At 44.8% G+C, this 25,140-nt stretch overlaps 2 protein-coding genes across 4 annotated transcripts in view; one reads left to right on the top strand and one right to left on the bottom strand.

Annotated features, from left to right (window-relative positions):
* The window catches only part of nfil3-4 (nuclear factor, interleukin 3 regulated, member 4), a 21,056-nt gene extending 18,522 nt beyond the window's left edge, over positions 1–2,534 (top strand). For all 3 annotated transcript variants that reach the window (XM_076276835.1, XM_076276823.1, XM_076276828.1), the window contains exon 2: positions 1,124–2,534. In XM_076276835.1, the coding sequence (XP_076132950.1) occupies positions 1,198–2,433 (1,236 nt within the window). In that variant the 5' untranslated portion in view covers positions 1,124–1,197 and the 3' untranslated portion in view covers positions 2,434–2,534. The remainder of the gene's footprint in view (positions 1–1,123) is intronic.
* Positions 2,535–12,861: 10,327 nt separating this feature from the next.
* LOC143114971 (GTP-binding protein REM 2-like) lies at positions 12,862–24,014 on the bottom strand. The gene is made up of 6 exons (XM_076276814.1): positions 23,953–24,014; positions 23,082–23,267; positions 22,595–22,893; positions 22,021–22,094; positions 19,558–19,735; positions 12,862–13,528 (listed from the first exon to the last, which is right to left on the bottom strand). The coding sequence occupies exons 3-6, from the start codon at positions 22,890–22,892 to the stop codon at positions 13,221–13,223; spliced, it is 858 nt and encodes a 285-aa protein (XP_076132929.1). The 5' UTR covers position 22,893; positions 23,082–23,267; positions 23,953–24,014; the 3' UTR covers positions 12,862–13,220.
* Positions 24,015–25,140: the final 1,126 nt, after the last annotated feature.

The raw sequence follows: 25,140 nt of genomic DNA, 5'->3' as shown, positions 1-25,140 counted from the left end.
CTGGTGGAGGGGTCGAGTGGTAGGATTTTGCAAAACCTCAGTTTGATCAATTTATCCAATGCAGAGGCTCAAATTCAATCCACTGCTGTACATTAAAATGAATCCTTGTCCTACATTACGGTACCATTGCCTCTTTATTAATTTGTGAAGTGCAAGTAAGTAACAAAGTCAGTTACAAAAGTGAATAGTCTAAGAAAAACATTCAAAGCATCCAAAGGGACTGAACAAACCTGGCTGCTAAGGTGACTGCCACCTGCATAGACTAAGTGTCTCTGGCTATAGAACACTCAAAAGTGTCTTTTGCTATTTTCCCAATAAATTCCCATATCAGGTAGTTGAAAACCAAATGCAATCTTGTCTGTGCTTGAACTGCCAGAGATCACTTAATTGGGCAGCCGTGGCCTACTGGTTAGCGCTTTGGACTTGTAACCGGAGGGTTGCCGGTTCAAACCCCGACCGGTAGGCCATGGCTAAAGTGCCCTTGAGCAAGGCACCTAACCCCTCACTGCTCCCCGAGCGCCGCTGTTGTTGCAGGCAGCTCACTGCGCCGGGATTAGTGTGTGCTTCACCTCACTGTGTGTTCACTGTGTGCAGTGTGTTTCACTAATTCACGGATTGGGATAAATGCAGAGACCAAATTTCCCTCACGGGATCAAAAAGAGTATATATAATTAGGGTTCAGGGAAGTTATTAATGGATGGATGGGTTCATTACTTCCCAAAGGGTCTAGCCTGCAGGGATAAGAATGCCTGCACTTCTCTGATCTTTATTAAGGCTTATTCCGCAGCAGGACTGAGACCACTGCACCACTTGCCAATTAGATCAAATATGACATCATCTTCAATGATCTCGCAATATCTTACAAAGAAATCATCATCTAAAATAACGGATGGATGCATGTATTTAGGTACAGTGTCTTAGGGACTGTACAAGCAAATCTCGTTGTGCTATTTTTGTATAATGACAATACAAATGTCTGATTCTGATTCTGATCTTGCAGTGCCCTACAATATGTAATATTCTTAATTTTGTTTCCTTTGCCCTTAGTTTAACCCTATCTGATGTGGTGAAGCATTCTTACGAATACTCATATTCATGCTTTTCCCCCTTCTGTCTCCTGTAGGTTACAAGAAAGGATTCTCTCATTCTTCGCCTATCACCTGCCCTGAAACTCACACCTTCAAAGTCGCTGTGACAATGGAGTTCCCCTTCTCTCTGGTAGAGCCGGGCGATGACATGGAGTCCATGGACGAGCACTGCCAGAGGGGTGCGGGCTTTCGACGTAAGCGTGAGTTCACCCCGGAGGAGCGGAAGGACGCCAGCTACTGGGAGAAGCGTCGCAAGAACAACGAGGCGGCCAAGCGATCGCGGGAGAAGCGGCGTGCCAATGACTACCTGCTGGAGCAGCGCCTAATGGCACTGAGCAAAGAGAATGTCCGGCTGCAGGACGAGCTGGTGGACCTCAAGCTCCGCTGCGGCCTCGCGGGGCCCCTGGGCTTCAACCCCGCTGCCGCTGTGGCCGCAGCGGCCTTCTCCGCCCAGCACAGGGGCCTCCGGCAGCTGCACACTTCGTGCGGCCTCCAGCCTGCTCCTCCACCACCTCTCCCTCCTCCTCCTCTCCCTCCACGCCCACCTCCTCCTCCACTCCTCTTGGCCGACAAGGAGCTGGTCTGGGGCCGAGAGGAGGGGCCTCAAGTGGCTCAGGTCCTCCCAGCCTCCTACCACCACCAGCGAGCCTCCGGCCTCTCGCCGTACCCCGGGCCCTCCGCATTCACCTCGCCGCGAGCGCACACCTTCAGTCGGGCTTTCCCTTTCCTTTTGGACATGCCGGGCGTTCTCTCATCCCCGGTTGGACCAGCATCGCTGCTCCTGCCCCCCCTACTGGTGCCCTCTGCCGGGGGCCCCAGGTATGGACCTCGGCTGCCGGTGCGGCCCGTTCCCCAGCAGGCGGCCCTGGCCTCGGACGAGGAGGGGGAGCAGCAGGTCCCGGGGGCCTCCACGGGGTTGGATCGATCCTCGTGCCGCACTGCCACACAAACTCAGACTGAAGACGCACAAGAGCCACAGAGACAAGGGCAGCACCACCACAGGAACCCCGTCTCCACCTCTGTACGTGTCCGACTGAATCCAGGCCCACACACACACAAATCACACACACACACACACACCACACACATACACACACAACCATGCACATGCACACGCACACGCACGCGCACACACACACCACACACATACACATACATCCACGCACACACACACACACACACACACACCACACACACACACACACACACACACACACACACACATACACACACACACACACACACACACACCACATACACACACACACACACACACATACACGCACGCACAAGCACACACATGCACACACAGAGAACAATGCTGCATTTAATTGCTGTAAAGTGAGCCATGAGAATAATAACTTTGAAACCTTTGAATTATTTTAAGACAATAGTGTATATTTTTAAAACCAACAGTGTTGCCAGTGTGTTAACAATAGCCCTTCACCATTGGAACAACAAAAAATAAAATATTTCTTTTATGATATGTGATATGTCTGTATTGATTGAACAATCATTCTTGCAGAAAGGGAAAACATCATTATTATTAAAAAAATAAATCATCAAAATATAATTAATATTGTCAAGGTGGACTCTGGAGTACAGGGGTGGTCATGTACCACACACACACACACACACACACACACACACACACACACACACACACACACACACACACACACACAAAATGGAGGTAGTAGTGGGAAGAGGCTTTGCGGAACTCAATCCACAATGACCATAACAGGGGAAACATGTGTGTGAGGTGTGAACACTTCTCTGTGAATACTGTGTTTCTGTTTTAAGAGAGAATGATCCATCCACAAAAAAGAATTTGTCCAATCATATTGCCTCGACAGTACACAAAGCCCATCCGTGGTTTGGTGGAGGTGGGGCTGGCAACACGAGAGAGAGAGAGAGAGAGAGAGAGAGAGAGAGAGAGAGAGAGAAAGAGAGATCGCTCTCTTCCTACTCTGTTGATCAGAGAGCCGTGTGGTTAGAAGGGTTTGTGAGCCTCATACTGCTTGTTTCGAATATGTGACGCTTTCATGTAAATTGAAAAAAAAAAAGACGGTTCTCGCCCTGCTAAATGGAAATGTTCAAATGTTCATCTAACAAACTAAAACAAGGAAGGGGCACTCATAAGTATTTAATATGGCCAAAAACAATAATATAATTTGTAATTAAATATGACAGCTGACATAAATAATATGAATTGCTCAAAAATAATACATAAAAACTGTCATTTTAAAATTATAAAATGACTAAGATGACTAACAGCGATGGATTAAGGGCCCTGAAGCCCAAGACTCTGCGTGAAGTCGCAGTTATGTTATTCACCACTATATTTGAATGGGGCCCCTCAGTCAAATAACACAGGTTACGCTATGTGTGATAATCCTGCTTTACAGCAAGATGCCTTCATTCTGTTGATGGTTATGTCATATCCGTCTTAATCTCAATCTCTCCGTTTCTTTCCACAAAACTTGCCAGAAGTCATCATTTAAGGGGTTATTTTTCACCAGTGTCCTCCGGGACAGCATGCCCCCGAACCCCCCTAGCTCACCTGAGTAACAAACTTTCTCAGGCATACAGGGGAGCCCGTTTCACATCTGTGCTCATGTACCCAATGACTCATAATCCGTCCACACGAACACAGAAAATACATCACAAAGTGGTCTTCATGACACCTTGTTAATAGTTGATAGATGTATGTGTTGTTTTGCCTTTGTTGTGGTTTATTCCATTTAGGTGATTTTGGTTTTCATGAGTCATAAGTGCATGAGTCATAATTACTGTAAGTCCACCCATATCGGTTCATTTACAAACTAAGATGAAGTACTAATCGGAGTAATAAACCTTTTAAGCATTCGCTCTGAAGCAAAGTCTTTACAGCGGAGCAGGTCCAGCAGCTACATAGTACACACAGCTTGGTAGTGTGACTTCTCACAGTTAGAATCACATCAGTCCTTAGCTGTTTGAAAGAGAGAAGTTTGTCAAATTCTCTTTGTAGTGTGTCCTATGCTCTCTTACCCTGTTAGTAAGAAACTGTCAAGTTTTCACCTCAGAGTCTGCCTATGATCTCAAGGAAGCACACTTCAGATGAGAGTTCAAACAATGCATAATGTGGACATGATATTTATAGTGTTATGAAACTGAAACAGCATGCCACGGCACCATACTTCCCTCTTTTGAGATTATTTAAAGGGTGCAAACTGAAGAACTTAAGCTAATAATTTGCCCATACTGATGTCTTGTTGACAACCACTTCCCCAATCCTCTCTGTCATAATCACATGTGATCTCACTGTGCATGGTGTTGCAGAGAAATGTGTTTATGAAACACATTAGAAATGTGTAATACATTGACTTTATTTTATCCACCAAACTTATTTGCTTTATACAACACACACACACACACACACACACACACACACACACACACACACACACACACACACACACACACACACACGCACACACACACACAGACACACACACACACACAGATATATATACAAGTATATATACTGTAGGTATTGGTGCATAAGTTTCCTTTTCTTTTCAATCATTCAAATTGTTTTATGAACAGATTTATCTTATTACAGAAAAGTAAAAAACTATGCGTGATAACCATGCTTAGGTGCTCTAAGCGATGCCACACGTTTTTTAGGCTAAAACATTTTATGTCACTTACTGCAAACATCTAACCAACCGCTAGCTGTCTGTGTCCTGAACACACTGTAAAAAAACGCAATCTCTGTGGACAGCCCAGGCTCCAGTAACAGCAACAAAAACAACCTGGGCAAACCTAGCCCATAAAAACATAACAAACTGTTCCAGCAAATAACAGACGAGATGAGTGTTTAGGAGAGTTTTAATTGCACGGGAGGGAGGGGGAGGAAGTAGCGAGCTAGCTCTGTTTTGTTTGAAAGTCAGCAGAAGTGATGTTACAGAGTGCTTAGAGCACCTTTAACTGAAATGCTTACATTTTATGGTATTATACAGTCACATGTTTTTAAAAAAGGAGTTAAGCAGCATAAACACACAGATGCCAGTCCAAAGTAGCTCCCACAGAATAAGGTTCAGTGATTGGAGTGTAACCACTAGACCGTGAAGCAAGTCTGAGGACCACAAGTGTGTTATGTTGTACTAGAATTATGCACTATAGACTGTAAACTGTAACCACAGGTGAGTGTAACAGTGGTGTACATTTGCAAGCAAGGGTAGGAAGTAGGTCACATCAAACCAGCTTAGAAGCAGCAGTTTGTCTTCCAATTCCAATTCCAGTCTGAGAAAGTACACCAGGGCTACTCTGTGTAAATGACAACATTTCAATGACCTCGCCTCATTGCTTGATTAATTGATTGATTGATGCTCCAAGGTCAGGCAAACTGACCATAGGCCAAATGCATCTCTTTCCCTGTAGGCAAATAGGTATTTCTAAGTAGCTTCATGAAACCTTGAGACTTGCTCCATAATTTAAGTGAAAATTGCAAATGAACCTTCTGCCAATATCCCTGGTAAGAGCGGCTGTAGCTTAGTTAATGGCTTTAATACCTGGGATTTCCCCCATCATGTTGATAGTTTTTTCCACTCGACATCAGTCATTCTCAATAAAATTTCCAGCCAGTGAATCAGGACATCGTAGATAATAACATGACATCTTATAAGCATTGCATCATGAAAAAGTTACATTCATCAATGCATCAATACATAAATGCACTCAGCAATATTCGTGCAGGCTACGACTACATTTATTTTCCACAGCCACCCTATAAGTTCAGATCCAGGTATCACAGACCCTATTCAAAAGTGCATGTTTGTCCTGTACAACTCAATGCATTCTCAGCCATGTTACATACTACTTAATCATTTCAGTAGCAGCCCCCCCCCAAAAAACAAAAACAAATGAATAAACATTGTAGAAAAGGTCAGTGTCTAGATGACATTTGGCAATTGTTTGCCGATAATTGCAGCATGTGAATTGGCACATACAAGCATCAGCATGACTCCCTTTCTCTGATTACCACCAGTGACTTGTAATGTGGCTGGCTGTTGAGTTTCTGCACTCTTGTTTCAGTGTTTGCCACAAACATCTGCTGTTGCTTTCAAATCGGTGTATGTACACACACACACACACACACACACACACACACACATTTCACACACACACAAAGTTTCTTCAACTTTCAGATGACTCGGAATCCCCTCAAGCAGTACAGAGATGAGTGCTGTGTATGTGCTGTCAATCACACTGAAACCTCAGGTGATTCAGCCCGCTTGTCCTGCGCAATTGATTGTACCGCTGCTTACAGGGGACTGATTAGATCTTCCATGTTAACTGCTTGGACTTCCCCAGTGCCTGAAACCCTGAAACCTCACCCAAAACAGACAGTAGAGGATTGTACGCCGCATCATCTACTGCTGGGTGTACTGTACTGTTTATAATAACTAATTATTACATATTTCTGATCTTAAATGCAATACTTATATTAACAAAAGAAAAGAATGTTAAAAATCCAGCTGAACTGAATATGTATTCATATTCACACACACACACACACAAACATCATTTGACAGTATCCAAGGCAACAATACGCAACAGCAGCAAATGGATTTTCATGAAACCACACATGTTGGGCCAAAACAAGATTTCATGTAGGCCTAAAACATTTTTATTTTCTTCAAACAATAATTTAATTTCTACAAACAGTAACAAACACCAACATTTAACTGAGAATTTGCCTTGAGAACTTGAAAAGTCAGATTAATTTGCTGTGTAGTGTCTTTAGCTCTTAGTAACACTAAGGAAACATATAAATTGAGGTCACAAAATCAAGGCAAAAAATCTTTAAAATCTTACAGATGCAATACAAGTACTAGTACGCTGGCTCAACTTACCCTGGTGGCTCATCTTACCCCACAACCACCATTTTGAAAGAACAAACAAGCTAAGGTAACCTTCATGATTTTGTTTAGCCATCACATCATAGCTTAAAAGGGCATCAATTGAGGTGTAATGCATCTGAATGTTGTTCTATTCACATTTTCTCTAAATCTCCCTAACTCTGGACATGAATGGAATCCACTTGGAGAGCAAAAAAAAACATATTTTTACACATATATTTTTTACCACATTTGGCATGAAGAATGATTCCCTCTTCCTTAAAATGCTGTCACATTATACAATTTGTTTACGGCTTCCTAGAAAAAAAGGGGTGTCTCATCTTACCCCTATGCTCAATGTACCCGTTCTACCATAAAGTACATGCAATTGCAATTTGTTGTTCATCTCATTGTTCAGACTGAGCCTCAGGTCAGTACCTAGTTCCCCCAGCAGGGGGCACTGATGGCTTACTCACACACAGCCTCTCTGCCTGTTGTGCCTTCATCACGAGGCTGCCGGCTTAGGGAGGAGAGGGAGAGTGAGTCAGACTCTGAGCCAATTTCATGGCACCATTTCTGAGTTTTAAATGGCAGCTTTTCCCTCTTCTCTCTCTCTCTTTCTCTCTCTCTCTTGCGTGTGTGCGCTTCCCTTGTTTCCATTACGACAAACATTTTGCTACAAGCGTTCTCAGATCTACACCATGATTACTTGTTCAATATATGTCGATTCTGTGTCTTTGCTGTCTTGCGTCTCTCTCTCATGTGTGGGCGTGTGTGGGAGGACGTGGACGGAGGAGAGAGAGACAGAGAGAGAGAGAGAGAAAGAGAGAGAGATGGATGAGAAGAGCCACAGAGGTGGAAAAGAATAATGTGGTGGTGTGCATGTATGTGTGTGTGTGTGTGTGTATGTGTCTGAGTGTGTGTGCGCACATGTGTGTGTGTGTGTGTGTGTGTGTGTGCGCGCATACTCATTTCTGACCATGAACTCAAGACTTTATTTTTGAAACCGTGCTGCTTGCCAGTGAAATGAAGACAGAAATGGCTCCCCTCTCTCTCTCCCTGTCTCCCACACCTTTCTCCTTGCCCTGGTCTCACACTGAAACAGTCATTTCCAACATAACAAAGTGAAAGAATTGATATGACACAAAGACTCAAGGTTTCCATGACTACAGTCACCAGGCAACAATCAGTCTATATATGTCCTGTCGTTACCAAGGTTGTTGTATGTAGGTACACATACACAAAAACTAAAGGTTACTTAACGTAACCCTGGTTCTTCAATAATAGAGTGAAGTGTTTCACTATGGGAATCACTTGGGCGTGCCCATCTTTGGGAAGCTCCAATGACATTACGTCTGTCATAGACAGACAGGTCAACTGGGCTCCGCCCCAGCCCTACTAGTCAACCTCCCTGAGCCCGTATTAATGCAAGGAGAGACGTGGTGGTGAAACACCTCACTCTGTTATCAAAGAACCAGGGTTACGTTAAGTAACCTTTCGTTCTTTTTCTAACTTCATTCTGTGTTTCACTATGGGAGACATAGCCAACTCCCGTATCGCACTGTCTCCGACAGCGCCCTCAAGTTCTAAGCCAGAAAACCCTTAAGGTGAACCTGAGGCCCCAGGTCCCAACACTACTATGAGACTTGGACCATGACACAAACAGCTGGTCATTTCTACTAAACTCTGCTGTCCTCTGTATATACAGGTGTAATGCCCTGACTGGGCATAGACAGTATAACCTCTGATCTTCCAATGATGCAAATGCTGGGTGGGGTGAAAGGCTGCCAGCTCTACTGTCCAGCACCTAAAAGCTCAGTCCATGACCTTAGGCACGAACGGCGGGTTAGGCTGTAGGCGCACCCTGGTGTAACCCTGATCAAACTGTAAACATGAACTGTGGATGAAGAACGCCTGCAAATCACTCACTCGCTTTGCCGTGGTCAGAGTGAGGAGATAAATTTTCCTCTAATGGTTCAAAAGGGTGATGAGCTGAACCACTTCTATGGCCGCTTTGATAGGGACAACAAGGAGGTGGCCATCAAGGCTGTGGTCTCTGCAGAGCGCCAGCTACTCACACTCTCCACCATTGATATGTGTGTGGCATTGAGCAGAACTAATGCACGTAAGGCTGCTGGTCCTGATGGTATCCCTGGACGCATAAGCAACAAGCCTTAATGACTTCCGCCCAGTTGCACTCACCCCCATCATCATGAAGTGCTTCGAGAGGCTGGTCCTGGCCCATCTCAAACTTGCTTACCACCCTCATTGGACCCCTTCCAATTCGCCTACCATTCAGGTAGAAAAGGCTCTTGCACTCTGTATCGTCTTAATGACTGTCTGAGGTAAGCCTGCTGCATCTAGATTCCACCTTGCACGGGCCAGGCCCAGAGAGCCACCCTCTCTGGAGAGGGATGGTAAATTTCCCCTCTCGTCTGTGATAATAGGTCTCTCCGGAGGCCTGCCAGGAGCTGCACTATTTCTGCCACCCAGTGTTTGGATGGACAATGTGGGGCAATCAGAATCAGTGACAGGCCCTGTTCCCTCACTCTGGCTAATGTGGGGGAGATTAGACTCAGAGGTGGGAAGGCGTAGAGAAGAACGTTTGGCCACAGGTGGGCTAACACATCCACACCCAGCGTAGCAATTATGTCCGCCAGGAAAAAAATACAGAGGACACTGCGTTTTCCTGCGAGGCGAAAAAATCTATGGCTGCCTGCCTGTATCTCTGCCATATCTTGGCCACTACTTGTGGGTGAAGTTTCCAATCTGCATATCGAGGGTTTCGAGACAGCAGGTCTGCACCCCGTTCAGAATTCCTGGCACGTGTGTCGTTCGGACTGACAGGAACGAGTTGCACCCCAGCCTAACTGGGAGGCATCTGTTGTAATAGTCAATCAAGCGGACAACCCCCCTTGTGGGACCCCTGCTCTCAGCACTAGGGGATCTCTCCAGTAACGGAGGGCCATTAGTCACGCCACTGACACTCTGACTGTCCGGTTGAGGTGGCAACGAGAACAGAGGTGTAGCGACGAGACCCATCTTTGAAAATCCCTCATCATGAGCAAACCCCATCTCACTACTGAGATAGCTGAGGCCATCAGGCCTAGCATGCTCAGGTAAAGTCTGAATGTGACCGCTCGCTGGGAGTGAAAGCGGTTTAGACATTGTGTGAATGACTCTATCCTCATGTCTGAGAGCCTGGCTCGATATGAGAGAGAGTCTATGTGTAGGCCCAGGTAATGCATTGTGCGGGCTCCATCTTGCTCTTCTCTAAATTGATCTTGAACCCCAAATTCCTCAAATTATCTAATACTATTCTGGAATCTATGAGGGCCTGGTCCCTCGAGTGAGAACAAAGAGGTGCTAGCGGTGAAAACGCGTGGGGCTAATGCTTAACCAAAGCAGACTGTTTTGAATTCGTAAGCTTCGAAATTTCCTGCGTGCTGGGAACATGTCGATATGGTAGAATACGTATGCTGCGTCTATCGCCACAAACCAATCGTTTGGGCGGAGTGATTGACATAGGACTTTGTGTGTCAGCATTTTGAATTAATATTTTCGAAGGCACTGATTCAACATACGTAGATCTAAGATCGGACGTAGTGACATATTTCCTTTTTTTTGGAACGTTGAAATAGCGAGAATAATAACCTTTGTGTACCACTTTGCCCCAAATTCCCCTCTTTCTGACGACTTAAAACAAGTTTCTTGTTTCTCACTTCTCTTACCGGGACGGTATTCCCAAAGTTGCAAGGTTGGTTTTACGCCTGGGCACGCTAGGGGGAGCAGGGAAAATCACCAGATTTTCACCGGAACAGGCCATTTAACCAGAGACTTTCTAATGAGGAGACACAGCACTCAAAAATCCTCCATAGAAATGCATGGGGTTAGTTTGTCTACACATCCCACCCCTTCCTCGGCAAAACGTCGACATGTGAATACGTTGAGCCAATCATGTGGTGTGATGTGAATACATTGAGCCAATCATATGGTTTGTTGTGAAGACATCGTGCCAATCATGTGTTGTGAACTCGCTGCTGGAGCAAGATTGCTGTCATGAAGACTTTCTGCTGAATAGGATGAGTGTCCAAAAAGCATTGCAATATGGCCGCCGAGTGGAGGGACTTGCCTAAAAAGACTTTGATTTAACCATCCAAATGATCTAAACGGGTTTATTACTGTAAGTTAAAACTGAAGCTGAAACTGAACTGAAGTTGACAAGTTGCCCTTTAAAGCAACACCAATGAACTTTTCCTCTGTCCCACGCACGCTATTTGTTTATCCAGCACCGGCTTAGTAACAATGTCCATAGACAAGGTAGAGAAAGTTGCATGATTTTATAAAAGTACGATGTATTGCGACATCAGATTCAAGAGTCAAATTTGTAGTTTCTTATGTCTCAATCCATTGAACTACAGATCCGCTACCCGATCTAGCAAACTTACATAGTGCGGTTATAGCCAATAGAGGGCCGCGAAGTGAATGCAGAAGTGCCGTTCACCCTGTTACGAGTTGATGAACCACTGAAACGATTTTGGAAACATTATTTTAAGGTACAAAAAACTCTTTGGTGTTGCTTTAATGTGTACTGTTTTGCAAAAAGTGTGATGCTGATAATGCGCTTATAGTTGTGCAAATCTGGGCTGATATTTTGGTCCTTGAGTGTAGGGTTTCGCTAACTGTGTGATACTTTTGGTTTTAGTGTTTAAGCAATTGTAAAAAACTGTAGCTGTGAATACATGTTTTCCATTTGTTTCACAGAGTTAATCCAATGGAGTATGGAGTCTTCTATAACAACTGTGTTAAAGGAGAATTCCGGTGTGATATTGACCTAAAGTGTGTTGAAACATGATACCGAGTGTGAACGTATGTCTCATAGCCCATCTCGGCTTGTCCCCTGCACTCCAAAAATAATTCTGTGGAAATGCATGGATTACAGTTGCTGCTACTGGAAGAAACTGGAATCCATGCATTTCCACTGAATTATTTTTGGAATCTGATCGATCCCTTATCATACCTGTTCATTCTTACTCGTCGATCGACTTATCGTGACTAAATTCAAGATGGCTGCAAACGCTAAACTTCGTGAAGATACTGTCTGTATAAATCGTCTTGTAAGTAAACTACCAGTGCTTTTTCAAAGTTCTCAATGTCTCGTTTTAAATGTCAGGGCCTTAGGTAGTCTACCAATGAAGTGTGGAGATACATTGAGCCTCGTAAATGGTGTAAAACAGTGATTTATTTGCATGGCTAGCCCGATGCCGAAGCACCACCATTGAAAAAGCTGTTGGTAGCATCGGCTAACTAGCGCCAGATTTTGGAGTGCAGGGGACAAGTCCAGTTGGGCTATGAGACATACGTTCACACTCGGTATCATGTTTCAACACACTTTAGGTCAATATCACACCGGAATTCTCCTTTAAATGATTTGAAAAAGGATCTGAAACATGAGTTAAACCAATGAAAATGGGTTAAATCATTTGCAAGAGGTGACTTCTGTTCTGCTAAGAAGGTGAAGATCAAGATCAAGTGGATCCAAGTTTCATTAAGTGCATCAAAGCAATCGAGAAAAACTGTGTATGATTTTTGTTTTTTCTGATGGTCTGCTTCTAAAGAAAGCTGAGCTGAGCTACACATGCACCGGCATTGGGCTTGAAACACAACATGAGGGAAACGAGATTCAGGAGAAATGGTGTGGACACGATAAAAGAAAATGTTCTGATGTAGATCCAAAGCAGAAATCCTCGGCATCCACAATCCTTGCATTGACTACTTATTTTGCTCATGAAATATAGCAGACATCATAATCATGTTAACAAGGTTAAAAACGTACTAATCCATGTTGTGTTTTTTTACTGCAGTTTATTTGTACGGTAACACTTTCATGGGGTAATTGGCTGAACATGACAAATAGTAGCTCGACACAGGTCACACCATGATATGTATATACAAATGTAGAGTTAGGGCATAGGTTATGTGCTGTACTGTAAAGTATCTATAAATCTAGAGCTAGTTTGAGGTTTCTCTCTCCTTGTTCTAAATGATATCAGATCAGCACACATCATCCAATGTCTCTTAATGCCTTGAAATACATCTCATCTACATATTATGTGATTATTTTGCTGCTGATAGCTACACCTCTTCATCCTCTCTCATTTTCATTCCCCTCTTTCTCCCTCTTCCCTCTTCCATTCACTTATTATATCTGTTCATTTTCCCTTTCTTCCTCCCTCTGCTCCATTCATCACAGGGCTACCAGGTCATGGCATGACCGAGACTTCTGTCGGAAGAACTTGCCCCCTTCTCTCTCCCTCTCGCGGGGGTAGCGCGGCACCAGGTTGGCTAGGAAGCGTTTGGCGCGGGTGGTGAGGCTCTCGCGCCGGCCCCCCGCACCACCGCCCCCGTCGTCCCCACCGCAGGCCCCCCCGGGCCCCAGGCCCTCGCCCCGCGCCGCCCGCACTGCTGCCTCCAGCAGCTCCGCTGTATTGTGCTCTAGTGTGGTGGAGAGCTCCAGGTAGAGGCTACCGAACAGGGCCGCACTGGAGCGTGCCTCTGGGAGAGAGAGAGAGAGGGAGAGGGAGGGAGAGAGTGAGAGGAGGGAGAGAGAGGGAATGTGTGTTAAGGCCTTTGTACACTAAATACACAATTTTGCATGCATTCAGAAACCTCTCTCACTGACAATATACGGATGGAAATAACACAGCAAAACCAAACCTGCTACGAAAACTTGAGTTGGTGTGTGCAAGTGTGATTGAAACAACTTGAGGTCCTACTCAAAAAATACAGCCTCTGTGTGGCAATGGTCTTTCGAGACAGAGAAAGGGAGAGAGAGAGAAAGAAAGAAAGAAAGAAAGAAAGAGAAAGAAAAAGAGTAGAGAATAAGAGACCATACAACACAGGGAGAAACAGAGGACAATGGGAGTGTACTGTATGAACGAAGGATGGCTGTGAGGAAATGGGAGATTATACAGTATGACACTTTTCATGTGGTGAGTTCTTATTAGTGATGATTAGATTAGATTTAACTGATTAGATTTACATTTGGTCATTTGGCTGATGTCTTTATCTAAAGCGAATTCCAACAATGGATATTATAGGATATTGTTAGTGCAGCAATTACTACTCACATACTATAGAATAAAAGCTAAAGCAAAGTCGGGGGAGGGAGACGAGGGATATACAGGACAGGGAAGATAGTAGTAAGCGCTTTCAGATATAACCTCCGGAGTATATGCGGAGGTTTGTCAAACGGAGGTTCTACCCTTCGGATGATTCAGATATGATGCTAACCTGCGGACCTTATACTGACCGTGTGAACGACATACACGCACATTACAGAATATCTGTGTGGTTGTCGAGTGAGGGGTGGGGGCTTGTAGAGTTCACAAGAGGCGAGATATGACGCAGAATATATGCGGCCGCTGTCACAGCTGCTGTTTGTTTACAAAGTGTATGCATTATGTAGGCTAAAGAAGAAAAATCTATTGTGCGTAGGCTAATACTTGAAGTAGTCATGTAAGTGCGCACTTGAAATTGACCTACATGTGTGCTTCGAATAAACACATTTATCTGTTTTCAATGTTATGTAGCAGCATTACTTGGCTATGGAACCCCAAATCTGGTTTGCGTTGGAGAGCATGCACAAACTTTATGGTAGCCTACCAGCCAATTCAGTAGGCTAACTTAAGACTTCAAGGCCATCATATACAACGTTTTTAAGCAAACAAAATACTAACATAACAGTGAAGTGGTTCATTTTTTCATGGTTTATTTTTCCAAAAGCATCCTCTCCCCATGTGTCTATTGCATTTACGTAAGGAGCTTGGAACAAAGTTGGGTTTTCTTCGTTTTCATTTTCTCTAGGCATATTTATGCTCAACAAATATCATCGAGCTCAGCAGTGGTCATGAGAAGGCTATCAATGAACAGAAAACCGACCGTGTTGGCTAACAATTTATTAAATACTCCTGTTATTGTCGTCAACGACGTCGCTGTAGGCTACTGCCTTTTCAGCGCCTTCTGCCTATGATGATTTGGTCTTTTGAATTTCATTTGGCCTTGCGATGCAGTTGTAGGCTACATAAACGTGTCTCTTGTTCTATCACAATGCTGTCTGCCCTCATGGACAGTAGCTCCGTGATGTCTGCATCTTTCCAGGTCTGAGATTTTCTGGACAGCACTAGCCTATGCCACTCCATCATAACACTGGCATTTAAATCAGATGTCTGAAAGCGCTTAGTGGCAAGTGCTAGATTCAGCATGTCCAACTGTTAGTACTTTTGGCTATCCCCCTCTCCAGACTCTCCACCCTGGGTGGCAGGTCCTTCAGTGCCTTGGCCCCCAAACTCTGGAACTCCCTTCCCCAACCTCTTCGTGCCTGTCCTTCTCTTCCTTTCTTCAAAGCACATCTCAAGACCTTTCTGTTTAATGATCACTTCTCCTCCACACCCAACACATAGTTCCATACAGATAACTTGTCTTTGTTTTATTGTTTTGTTTGTTTGTTATTGTGTTTCCTTGCCTTCCTACTATGTAAAGCGACCTTGGGTTTGAGAAAGGCGCTATATGAAATAAACTTATTATTATTAGTAGTAGTAGAGTGGAAAGAGGAGATACTCTCAGAAGAGTTGGGTCTTCAGGAGGTTGTTGAAGATAGACAGGGGATGCCCCTGATCTGGTAGGGCATTCCATCAACGGGGAAATACAGTTTGGATTGTATGTGGTCTGTATCTTTATGTACTGATATTTTTGTCCTGTATATAACGACTAGTGATACAAGTGCCTATTTTGTTATACTGAGCTGAACTGAATTTGAATTTGAAATAGATGGAGGGAGAGGGGGTGGAAGAGAGAGTAGGAGAGAGAGAACAAAAGGATGAGAGGGGGACAAAGAGATGTGGAGAAAGAAAAGAGAAAAGAATGAGAGCGAGCGAGATAAGGGTGTTGAAAAAGCCATGGCAAATGTTGCTCTCATTCACCCAGGGCTAAAGAGGAGGAGATGGAGATGGAGGAGAACAGAGGCTAACAGCCGGTGGAGGAGAAGAGCGTGACGGTGAATGAGCTCCAGGCTCCAGGTGTCAGAGGGGTTAACTGATTCCATGTCGAGCCGCAGGTGACGGACTGATGGAGTCACCTGATGGAGTCACACACACACACACAAGACACCCACACACACGCACATAGACACACACACACACACACGTCTGTATACCTCGCTCAGCTCGGTGTGACTCTTCATTACAGACACACATGCACATACACACACACACACACACACACACACACAAACACACAAACACACACACATACAGACATGCACACACAAACACACATGCACACACACACATTTCCCCACTCATACAGGTAACAAACTGCCTGTGCATTCATAAAAAAGAACAGAAACAGCTGGAGGACAAATTCACCAGCAAAATTCTCAGTGTGATTAAAAGATACAAAAAATCATGATGCACACGATGAATAGAGGCCGTTTTCATGTCCCTTAATGACTTCCAATTAAAGCCGTATTCATTAATTAGAGGCTAATTCTCCCCTGACAGCCGAGACAGAGAGGAACGGAGGGGGGCTTCGTTTGTAGGGCTCCTGAAGGAACACGCTCGCTTGAGGAGCCGGAAGGAAGGGAACGTGGAGAGGAAGGGAAGGAGGGAGCCATCCGTCGCTCCCCTTCTCATCTCACGCCTCCGTACGCAATTAACCTCAAACGCCACGCTCGGCGCCTCAGGCACCAGGCACACAGGCCACGCACATTATGCAGCATGAACAACACAGACCCAGGAGCTGCCAGAGAGAGTGTGTGTGTGTGTGTGGGTGTGTGTGTGTGTGTGTGTGTGTGTGTGTGTGTGTGTGTGTGTGAGAAAGAGAGAGAGAGAGAGCATGTGTATGTTTTTGTGTGCATGTGTGCTGGGGGTATGGCTATGTGGGAGGTGAAACTGAGTGTGTGTGTGTGTCTATTGTCTGTGTATGTTTGTCTGAGTGTGTGCCCATGTGTGAAAGGGGCTATGTAAGAATGCTGGAGGTGAAAATTAGTGTTTCTGTGTTTTTGTGTGGCTATGCATATACTGTGTGTGTGTGTGTGTTTGTGTGTGTGTGTGTGTGTGTTGTGCATGCATTTGTGTGCATGTGTGTATGCATGAGTCAATCAGGAGAAATGTGAATTTGGCAGGGGAGCAACCATTTTTCTCCTGAGTAAACAGTGTGTGACTTTATGCGCTGCGCTGAGACTGGTGGCTGTGACAGACAGGAGGAGTTTGAGTTTGTAGGGACGATGTGGGTGATGCAGCTTGCTTGTGTCTTTTGCCTAGACTATGACTATTTTGGGGCCTGTGTGTGTGTGTGTTTGTGTGTGTGCGCACATGTGTTTGTATGTGTGCGTTTATGCCAATTTGTGAGAGGAGGGATAGATAGGAGAGGCTGGAAGAGAAAGGATGAAGAGATGGAGAGAGACTGTGTGTGTGTGTGTGTGTGTGTGTGGGTGTGTGTGTGTGTGTGTGTGTGTGTGTGTGTGGGTGTGTGTGTGTGTGTGTGTGTGTGTTGTCTTCAGCAGAAAGCCCCCCCACCCATCCAATACTCCCACACTGCACTGCAGCTGGCATATTCTGCCAGGCAGCGTCCACACTTTCATAAATCTCTCCAAATCCCATCCCTCCAGCGAGGGGGCAACAAACCTAGCCTGTCAGCAGCACCACCACCTACCTCAGATAGCCACTCGGGAACTGGGGAGAGGGGGATGAGAACGAGCAAAAAAGGAGAAAAAGGTTATGGAGGACAGGAAAGGGAAGATGAGGACAGAGATCAGACAGAAAGAGGTGGGGGGGCACAGTGAAAATAACCAATAGAGTGAGAGAGGTTCAGATAGATAGAGAGAGAGAGGAGGACAAAAGTCTACATGCATATGGAAATTAGAAGTAGATCACACTATTTTACAGTAATCCAGAAATAAGCAAGCTACAGAAACCAAGCTGCAGAAGCACCTGGCTTATGAATAAAAAATCTGCGATGTAGCACATCTAGGATGCAACGAATAAGATGGCGATCCAAATAATGTCACTTTTGAAGGTCGAGGATCTTTAAAAAAAAGTAGATTTGACTACACTGACTACACACCTCATTTCTAAACTCATTTCCTAACATAGAGGAAATGTATCCTTCCTCTCTCATCTGCTTAGGCCCCAGCTGTCCCCTACCTCTTCCTCATTCATTCATTCATTCATTCATTCATTCATTCAGACCTATGCATTGGCAGACATATTAGGACTTTGGTCAGTTACTTTGACAAATACACAGCTCGCACTAACCCAGCAATTATCACAACACCTTATCTGTGATGTCTGCCGTTCTGAGACGTTAGAAGTGTGAGGCTCTATCCACACGCATAGATTTTGAAATGTATGAACAAACACCAATGTGAGGGGATATTGGATGAAATTGGATGAAGTGTTACTCCGGAGTAAAAACAACCTGGTTACTGTGCCCACGTTGTTGGCTTAGTAGCCTACATTACGTCGAGCTGGTGCAAACGCAAGAGACGTCCTGTAGGCTACTGTTGATGAAATATACCCCCGTTTTCTAGCCTCTCTGGGTAACGGTTATCGGTATTACACGTCCCCCATGCACAACGTTTGACCATGGTTATCCGTCAGGGTTTTTTGAGGAAATAAACTCCATAAATAACCATTCATTTGTAATTGTATGCCTCTTCCCTATTGTTTCCTATGGAGTTGTTTGAGCTGATGTCCGAGTCAGTTGAGGCTGGACTGTCATTGGCTCATCTGCGTTCTAAGGGTGGCGCTTAGCGACAGGTGTGGAACGACTCCAGAGACCGAATGTCCTGTCCTCAAATTTTGTGGGCGGGATAAATTCAGACAAGTTTCCAGGCTACCGACATCATAAACAGGCTTTGGCACTGGGGCAAAACCATCCAGTGAGAGCAAGCAGGTAGACCAATATTTGCTAATTTATTGACACAGCACAGGACACATTCAAGCATGAATAGGCTGACTAATTAGTCACACTTTTCAACATGTAGAGTAACATGACAGAGGTTGACTTGAAATGTGAATATACTGTCTGCATCATGGAAATGGCGTGGCTTTGAAAAAAAATATTTACAGAGTACTTGAACTTGAGAGTTTGTGTACAGATACACCCGTGTGTTATGCTGACTCACTCATATTTGTGTGCACGGCATTAAATTAGTAAAATGATTTTGCCCACTAATTAAAAGTAAATTAAATTTAGCTCAACAGACTTATTGTACACCAGAGGGAAATATAAAGGGCAGATGTCAACTATGCTAGTAACTGGGGAGGCCTGGACCATTTCCTGTTTACTGCACATGCTCTGGCTCCAAAAAGCACTTACTGTGCAGACTCTAGCTTTCATTTTTGCCAATATGGCTGATCAATTTGTGTAGTGTATGACACAATACTGTCCGTCGTTGAGATGAACATTCCAAATACTATCACATGTGTTCCAGCGTAGTCGCTTTTTGAACTCCCAACCCTCAGGTGCTACCACAACCCCCCCCCCCCACCCCTTCTCCCAGGTAGTGCCCGCTCACACACCTTCTGTGCTGACCTCGCGGGAACGCACCAGATCGCTCTTGTTGCCCACGAGGATGATGGGAGTCTGTGGCTGCGTCTCCCTCAGGAGGAGGCGGAGCTGGGCCGTGCGGTGGAAACTCCGCCTGTCCGTCACCGAGAACACAAGCACACACACCTCGCACTGCAGCGTGGAGAGGTCCTGAGGCAAAGACAAGACAAGACAAGACAACACGCGGAGCAAACAGCAAGACCCAGAAAATTAGATTTTCCAGAATGTCAATTGTGTCATTTTACTATAAAGCCAATTGTGTCAAACTACTGTGGCTCTCAGGAAATTCAGAAGAACATTGACTAGCTATTAATGTCAATCAAAAGGACAATAGAAGGTGTTATTAAACAGCTAATAATTCTCAATTATTTTCTATCATATCTCATATTTAGTTAATAACAGAATTTATTAACTCCACCTGACTTAATTTAGCTCTGCATAATTACACAATCCCGTCTGGTCAGTATCGCATTACATTATAATGAAATCCTGTTTCTATCTCATTTGTGATGTTTGACAAATGCCACAGGAGATATTAGAGATAAGCCAAATGTCACAATTCTTCGTACACTCACTGAAAATGCAGCACTGTTACATTGTTTCTGTGGGGGACATTGACAGATGACTGCATAGAGTGATAGAGCTATCTCATGCATTAGATGCGGTACAAACAAATTACCAGACATGAAACAAGAATACTGTTATTACAACTCTCTTTGATGGAGGGGAGACAACGCAATTTGACAAGCATGTGACAAAGCTGTTGTTTGTTGACAGAGTACCATGATAGTGTCTGTGTGTGTGTGTGTGTGTGTGTGTGTGTGTGTGTGTGTGTATGTGCGTGTGTGAGAGAGAGAGAGATGGACAGAGAGTATTAGAGTATGTGTTTGTGCGTGAGTGTGTGACAGTAATAATGTGACAGAACCATTTGTACATTAACAGATGAGACAGAGAATCATGATTCAATGTCTATGTATGTGTGTGTGTGCGCGAGAGAGAGAGAGTGAGAGAGATGGACAGAAGTGTCTGAGTGTGTGAGGGAGTGATAAAAAGTGGTACAGAGAGGGACAGAGTGTATGTGTATGAATAGTAGAATGGGAGAGAGACACAAATATATAGAGCGCATGTGTGTGTGTGTGCATATGTGTGTGCGTGTGTGTGTGTGTCTGTGTGCATGCCCATGCGTATATATGTGTTTGTGCGTGTGTGTGTGTGTGTGTGTGTGTGTGTGTATCTGAGTCACCATGGGTCTGTAAAAGAGGTCATTTATCAGTCCCGCCATTAGTTCATTCACATTTCTACTGTATTTGTTGTTAAGCGGACTGGGGACCACGCATTAGCGGGTGAGAAATTAGTGCAGGAGAGCTCTTTGCGGCGCGCCGAGCGGGCCATTAAGTCCCCGCCGAGAGTGGGAGAGTGAGGTCAGCGCCACCCCCAGTGGCCATTAATAAAGCCATGCCCAGTGGCGGTAGCGGCGCAACAAGCAAACGGAAAATTACTGCAAGCCTTTAAAAGCTCATCAGTTACTACTGGCAAACAGTCGCCAAAGCAAAAGACCAAGCTCACACAATGCGCTTAAACCAGGCTCCAGGCACAAACGTATATCTTGTGTTGAGCAGAGTAGACGTGACATGACGTAGACTTGTTATAATCAAATATTGAGGTAGGTAAGGATTTTTATCAACCCCAGCTGCTGCGATTTCCATTAAACGTGAGCCTTTTCATCTTTTAATAGTGTGCCCTCTGCTTTCTCACAAATTTAACAGAGCTTGCTATGTAAATATTCCCTTTCAGTATACTTAAATTACAGTTCTTTAAATATTTACAAATCCTCTGAGGACCAAATAATAAAGCTCACATCAGCATTGTGCTATCAACACGAGAAATGCTCTGGGTTCTGAAAAGCGTACTACTCCCCCATAGAGACCAGAGTTTCTGGAGAGGAGCCTACCGAATGTGACATAACAGCCAAGGATGAACTGGGTCAGCAACAAGCAAGCTAAGGGAACAGCACACAAACACACACACACACACACACATATACAGAGCACAAAAAAGACAACTGAGATAAAGAGGTAGATGAAGGTCACAGCGCAGTCGTTACCTTTGTGTCTGTCTGTTTAAATTGTCTACCTGTCATTCAGGACTGTGCAGGGGCATGTACAGTTTGCTCCATTCAGATGCAAACACACACACAGACTCACACCCACACACACACACACACACACACACACACACACACACACACACAGTGAGCATAGAGCACAGTGCACTGTCACAGTACACAATGTCTGGGGCAGGGTGCAAGGGCATGGGACACACAGTAGATAGAGGCAGTGAGGGGCAGCCTATGAGATGGGGTGGAAATAAAATGGATGAGAGGCGTGTTAATGCGCAGACAACAAACACACACACACACACACACACACACACACCTGCCTCCAGTTGTCATAGATAATGATGGTGCTTTCCTCGTCGTCCACGGTAACCATGCGAACATAGCCTTCCCCTGCGAGATAGACATTACAAACACCTTAAGTCTCTGATGGGGCCACACAATCTCGAGGGGACTGCTCTGTTTTCTAGGCTGCATCTGGAAACAAAAGAGGTGGCTGTCGTCTGAACCTGAGCTTGAGTAACGATCGGCTTGGACTCGCCAGTCAGTGGCACCACAGGTAATGGGAAATCATTACTTCTCCGGAATTTGGACCTGTGGTGAAGCTTGTTTAGTACTTGAGGCTGGCTAGCTTGAGACCCAACCAAAAAAGATCCCTGATTTCCTATACAGAGATTGTAGTAATAGAAATTGCTTCATGACTGAACTGATGAATATCTCATTCAGATTTAACATCAATTAATATTCTGCCATTTTTATTTTAAAACTCCACTGTGACAGCTGAAAATGCTTTATATAATAGTAATACATAACATAGATTCTCTGCACAATGCCACTCCCTACATAAAACTACACAAAAGGGCCAATAAATCCCAATAAAGCAACGTATTCACCCTCTGAGTCTACAGAAGCTGTTCTGTCTGTTTCTCCGGCCAGGGCAATGGCCAGCGAAGACTTGCCAACTCCATTCTGTCCCAGCAAGGCAATCCGTAAAGGCCCTCCATGCCTGTCTGTGCCCAAAGACGCAAACTCGTCCTGAGCAGGTGAGAAACGGATTGGTGGAGGTGACTGGCCCCCTAGTCCCGACGTCCAATCACAATCATCATTGACGGCTTCCTCCCGTCTTAATTGGTGCTTTATGGGAACTGGGGTGCTTCCTCTACGCAGAGGCGGAGCACTGGACAATGTCATACTGAGAGGAAAAAGAGATAAACACAAACAGACACAAATTAATAAATGCAATTACAGGGCAGACATGAACCAGACTATGAGTCACTGTCAGTGTAGAGCATTACTGTAAGATCAAAAGGCACTGCACCACCAGATAGAGAGGGGCACACACCCACACATTTGTTATTCCTTTTAATAATGCTTCCTTACCTGGGAACTGGATGGCAAGGGAGAAGTTGGACAAAAACCTGATGCCAGTCTGTTTCTCTGATCTACCACAACAGGATGAAGTGAGAGTCCTTAGTTGTTAGTGCAGCATTGGTGTTCACTCCCTTCTGAAGCCTCTAACCGCAACAGTAGATGCTATCTCGATCTATATGAAATCCAGCAAAGTGCCTGGGAGAATATTGCAGATTGATGAAAAAGCTATCAATTATCAACAGTAGGCTACACTCGGCAAACACACTGCATGCTGCAAAAGATGTTAGAGGTAAAATCAAGTCGCAGACGAACTTCTAAGAGGTCGGATTGCCTTCAACTCTTCTAACTGAGGACACACGGAGAAGGAAGCCGAAAACTGCGCATCCAGAGTGAGAAAAGCAGGAAGACTGGGTGAAAGGCTCTGATACTTCTTAGGCAAATGAAATGCTGATGATGTTCCGTCATAAATCACATTCCATTAATTAACTGTTAGGGTAGGCTACACTATCGCCTCCCACGCTGTGTCACTGAAACACCATGCCCAGCCCCCGCCGTCACGAAGGCGACACTCGATGGACCTTCCAATAGTTGTTGACAATTAGTAAACAATACAGCGAATTTAATTTGACAACATTTTTTTTAAAATTATTTGATATATCGTTACTCCCTGCAATAATCCGCCTGCCTTGTTAACTTTCTGGAAGGAAGTTAACAATTGATCTCGTGTGCATCTGTGAGCTTCGGCATTTTCGAATGCCGGTCAGATGGTGGGTTATTCGTTTTGGCAGATGTTCGCGCGCGCATTCTTTGCTCCTACTCTCTGCTCCTCTCGCGCTCTTCAGTTCCCACACATCAAAGGCGCAAAAATCTCCCCACTTACCTGGCACACGGCTAGAAGCATCAACAGTGTAAGTGTTTCCTTTGGTCTTGCCTTTGTTGAATCTCTCTCTCTCTCTCTCTCTCTCTCTCTCGCTCATTCTCTGTTTCACCCCCACCCCCAAGACCGTCTAATGCGAGGAACAGTGCAGACTCGCACCTCTTCCTCACGCTCGTCTGCATTTACCATAGGCGTGATCATAGTGATTAGCCTACTTAGGCTAAAAATCACAATCTTCTAATGTTTTTTGTGGACTATGGACGCAGCATTCTGGTGATGTGTTGTAGGGAGCTAATTTTAGAAAAACGCAACTTGTGATTCACCGACATACAAATTACGTTCAGATAATTAGGCGATGGACTATGTCATGTTTTTGACCATATCAATGCACTACACACATTTCACCGCCAGGAGGAAGCAAAGAGCGGTCTTGTAGAGCCAGTCGAATTTATCCTCTCTCATCCTACTTCGTGGTCGATCACGCTTTCCCTCCGGCTGTAGAAGTCACTGTATTTGAATAGACTCAGTATCAGAAACGCCTTCGTTATTTGCTCTTTTCATCAACTATATATTTACATTGGTATGGGCTTTACTCTCTGGCTGCAATCTTTCTTTTGCTTAGGGTCTTTTTTAGGACTTTAATAACAGATTTATGACTGTTTATTGACACTTGATTAGTCTATGTTTGCAGACTCATTGAGAAATATGTGATCTACCTTTTGTTTAAATGGGTTTCTGTTCAACTTTTATAATCTGTCAAGTTTTTTTGGATGTTGGTCTCCACATGTCTATGTATGCAAACGTGTGTCTGCGCAAGCATGCTTGCATGTTTGTGTGTAACCATGTATGTGTGAGGAAGAATGTGTGTGTGTGTGTGTGTGTGCGCGTGTGTGTGTGTTTGTGTTTGACTCTGTGTGTGTGTATCTGTGTGTGTGTGCGTGTGTGTACACGCGCTCACCTCTGTGTGCGAGGTGTCAGCGTGGCACAGTGGTGGGGCGAGTGTGCGTGTAGCCCTGTGTACGTCCTGTCCACAATGGCCCCCGGCCCGTCCACAATGAGCTCCGGCAGTGAACGGCCGAGCCTCTATTATGCCCTCTAATCCTGCTTCTATTCTAGCGACCAGGGAGAGAGAGCGAGAGACAGAGAGAGGGAGGGAGAGGAGGGCCCGGGGTGAGGTCATCCTGCACAGCG

The sequence above is a fragment of the Alosa pseudoharengus genome, unplaced genomic scaffold, assembly GCF_046254945.1.
Source record: "Alosa pseudoharengus isolate Yale_2024_CS ecotype anadromous, Long Island Sound unplaced genomic scaffold, YU_APseudo_1.1 YU_APseudo_1.1_scf_11, whole genome shotgun sequence".
NCBI classification, from domain to species: Eukaryota; Metazoa; Chordata; class Actinopteri; order Clupeiformes; family Clupeidae; genus Alosa; species Alosa pseudoharengus.
The sequence above is the reverse complement of the archived record's forward strand: the minus strand, read 5'-3'. Positions and strand labels throughout refer to the sequence as shown.

Coding starts and splice junctions, on each gene's coding strand:
- LOC143114971 (XM_076276814.1), bottom strand. CDS start 22,892: ATGACATTGTCCAGTGCTCCGCCTCTGCGTAGAGGAAGCACCCCAGTT. Junction 19,736..22,020: donor TCTATGACAACTGGAGGCAG/GTGTGTGTGTGT, acceptor TCTTTGCCTCAG/GACCTCTCCACGCTGCAGTG. Junction 13,529..19,557: donor CCGCGAGGTCAGCACAGAAG/GTGTGTGAGCGG, acceptor TCTCTCTCCCAG/AGGCACGCTCCAGTGCGGCC.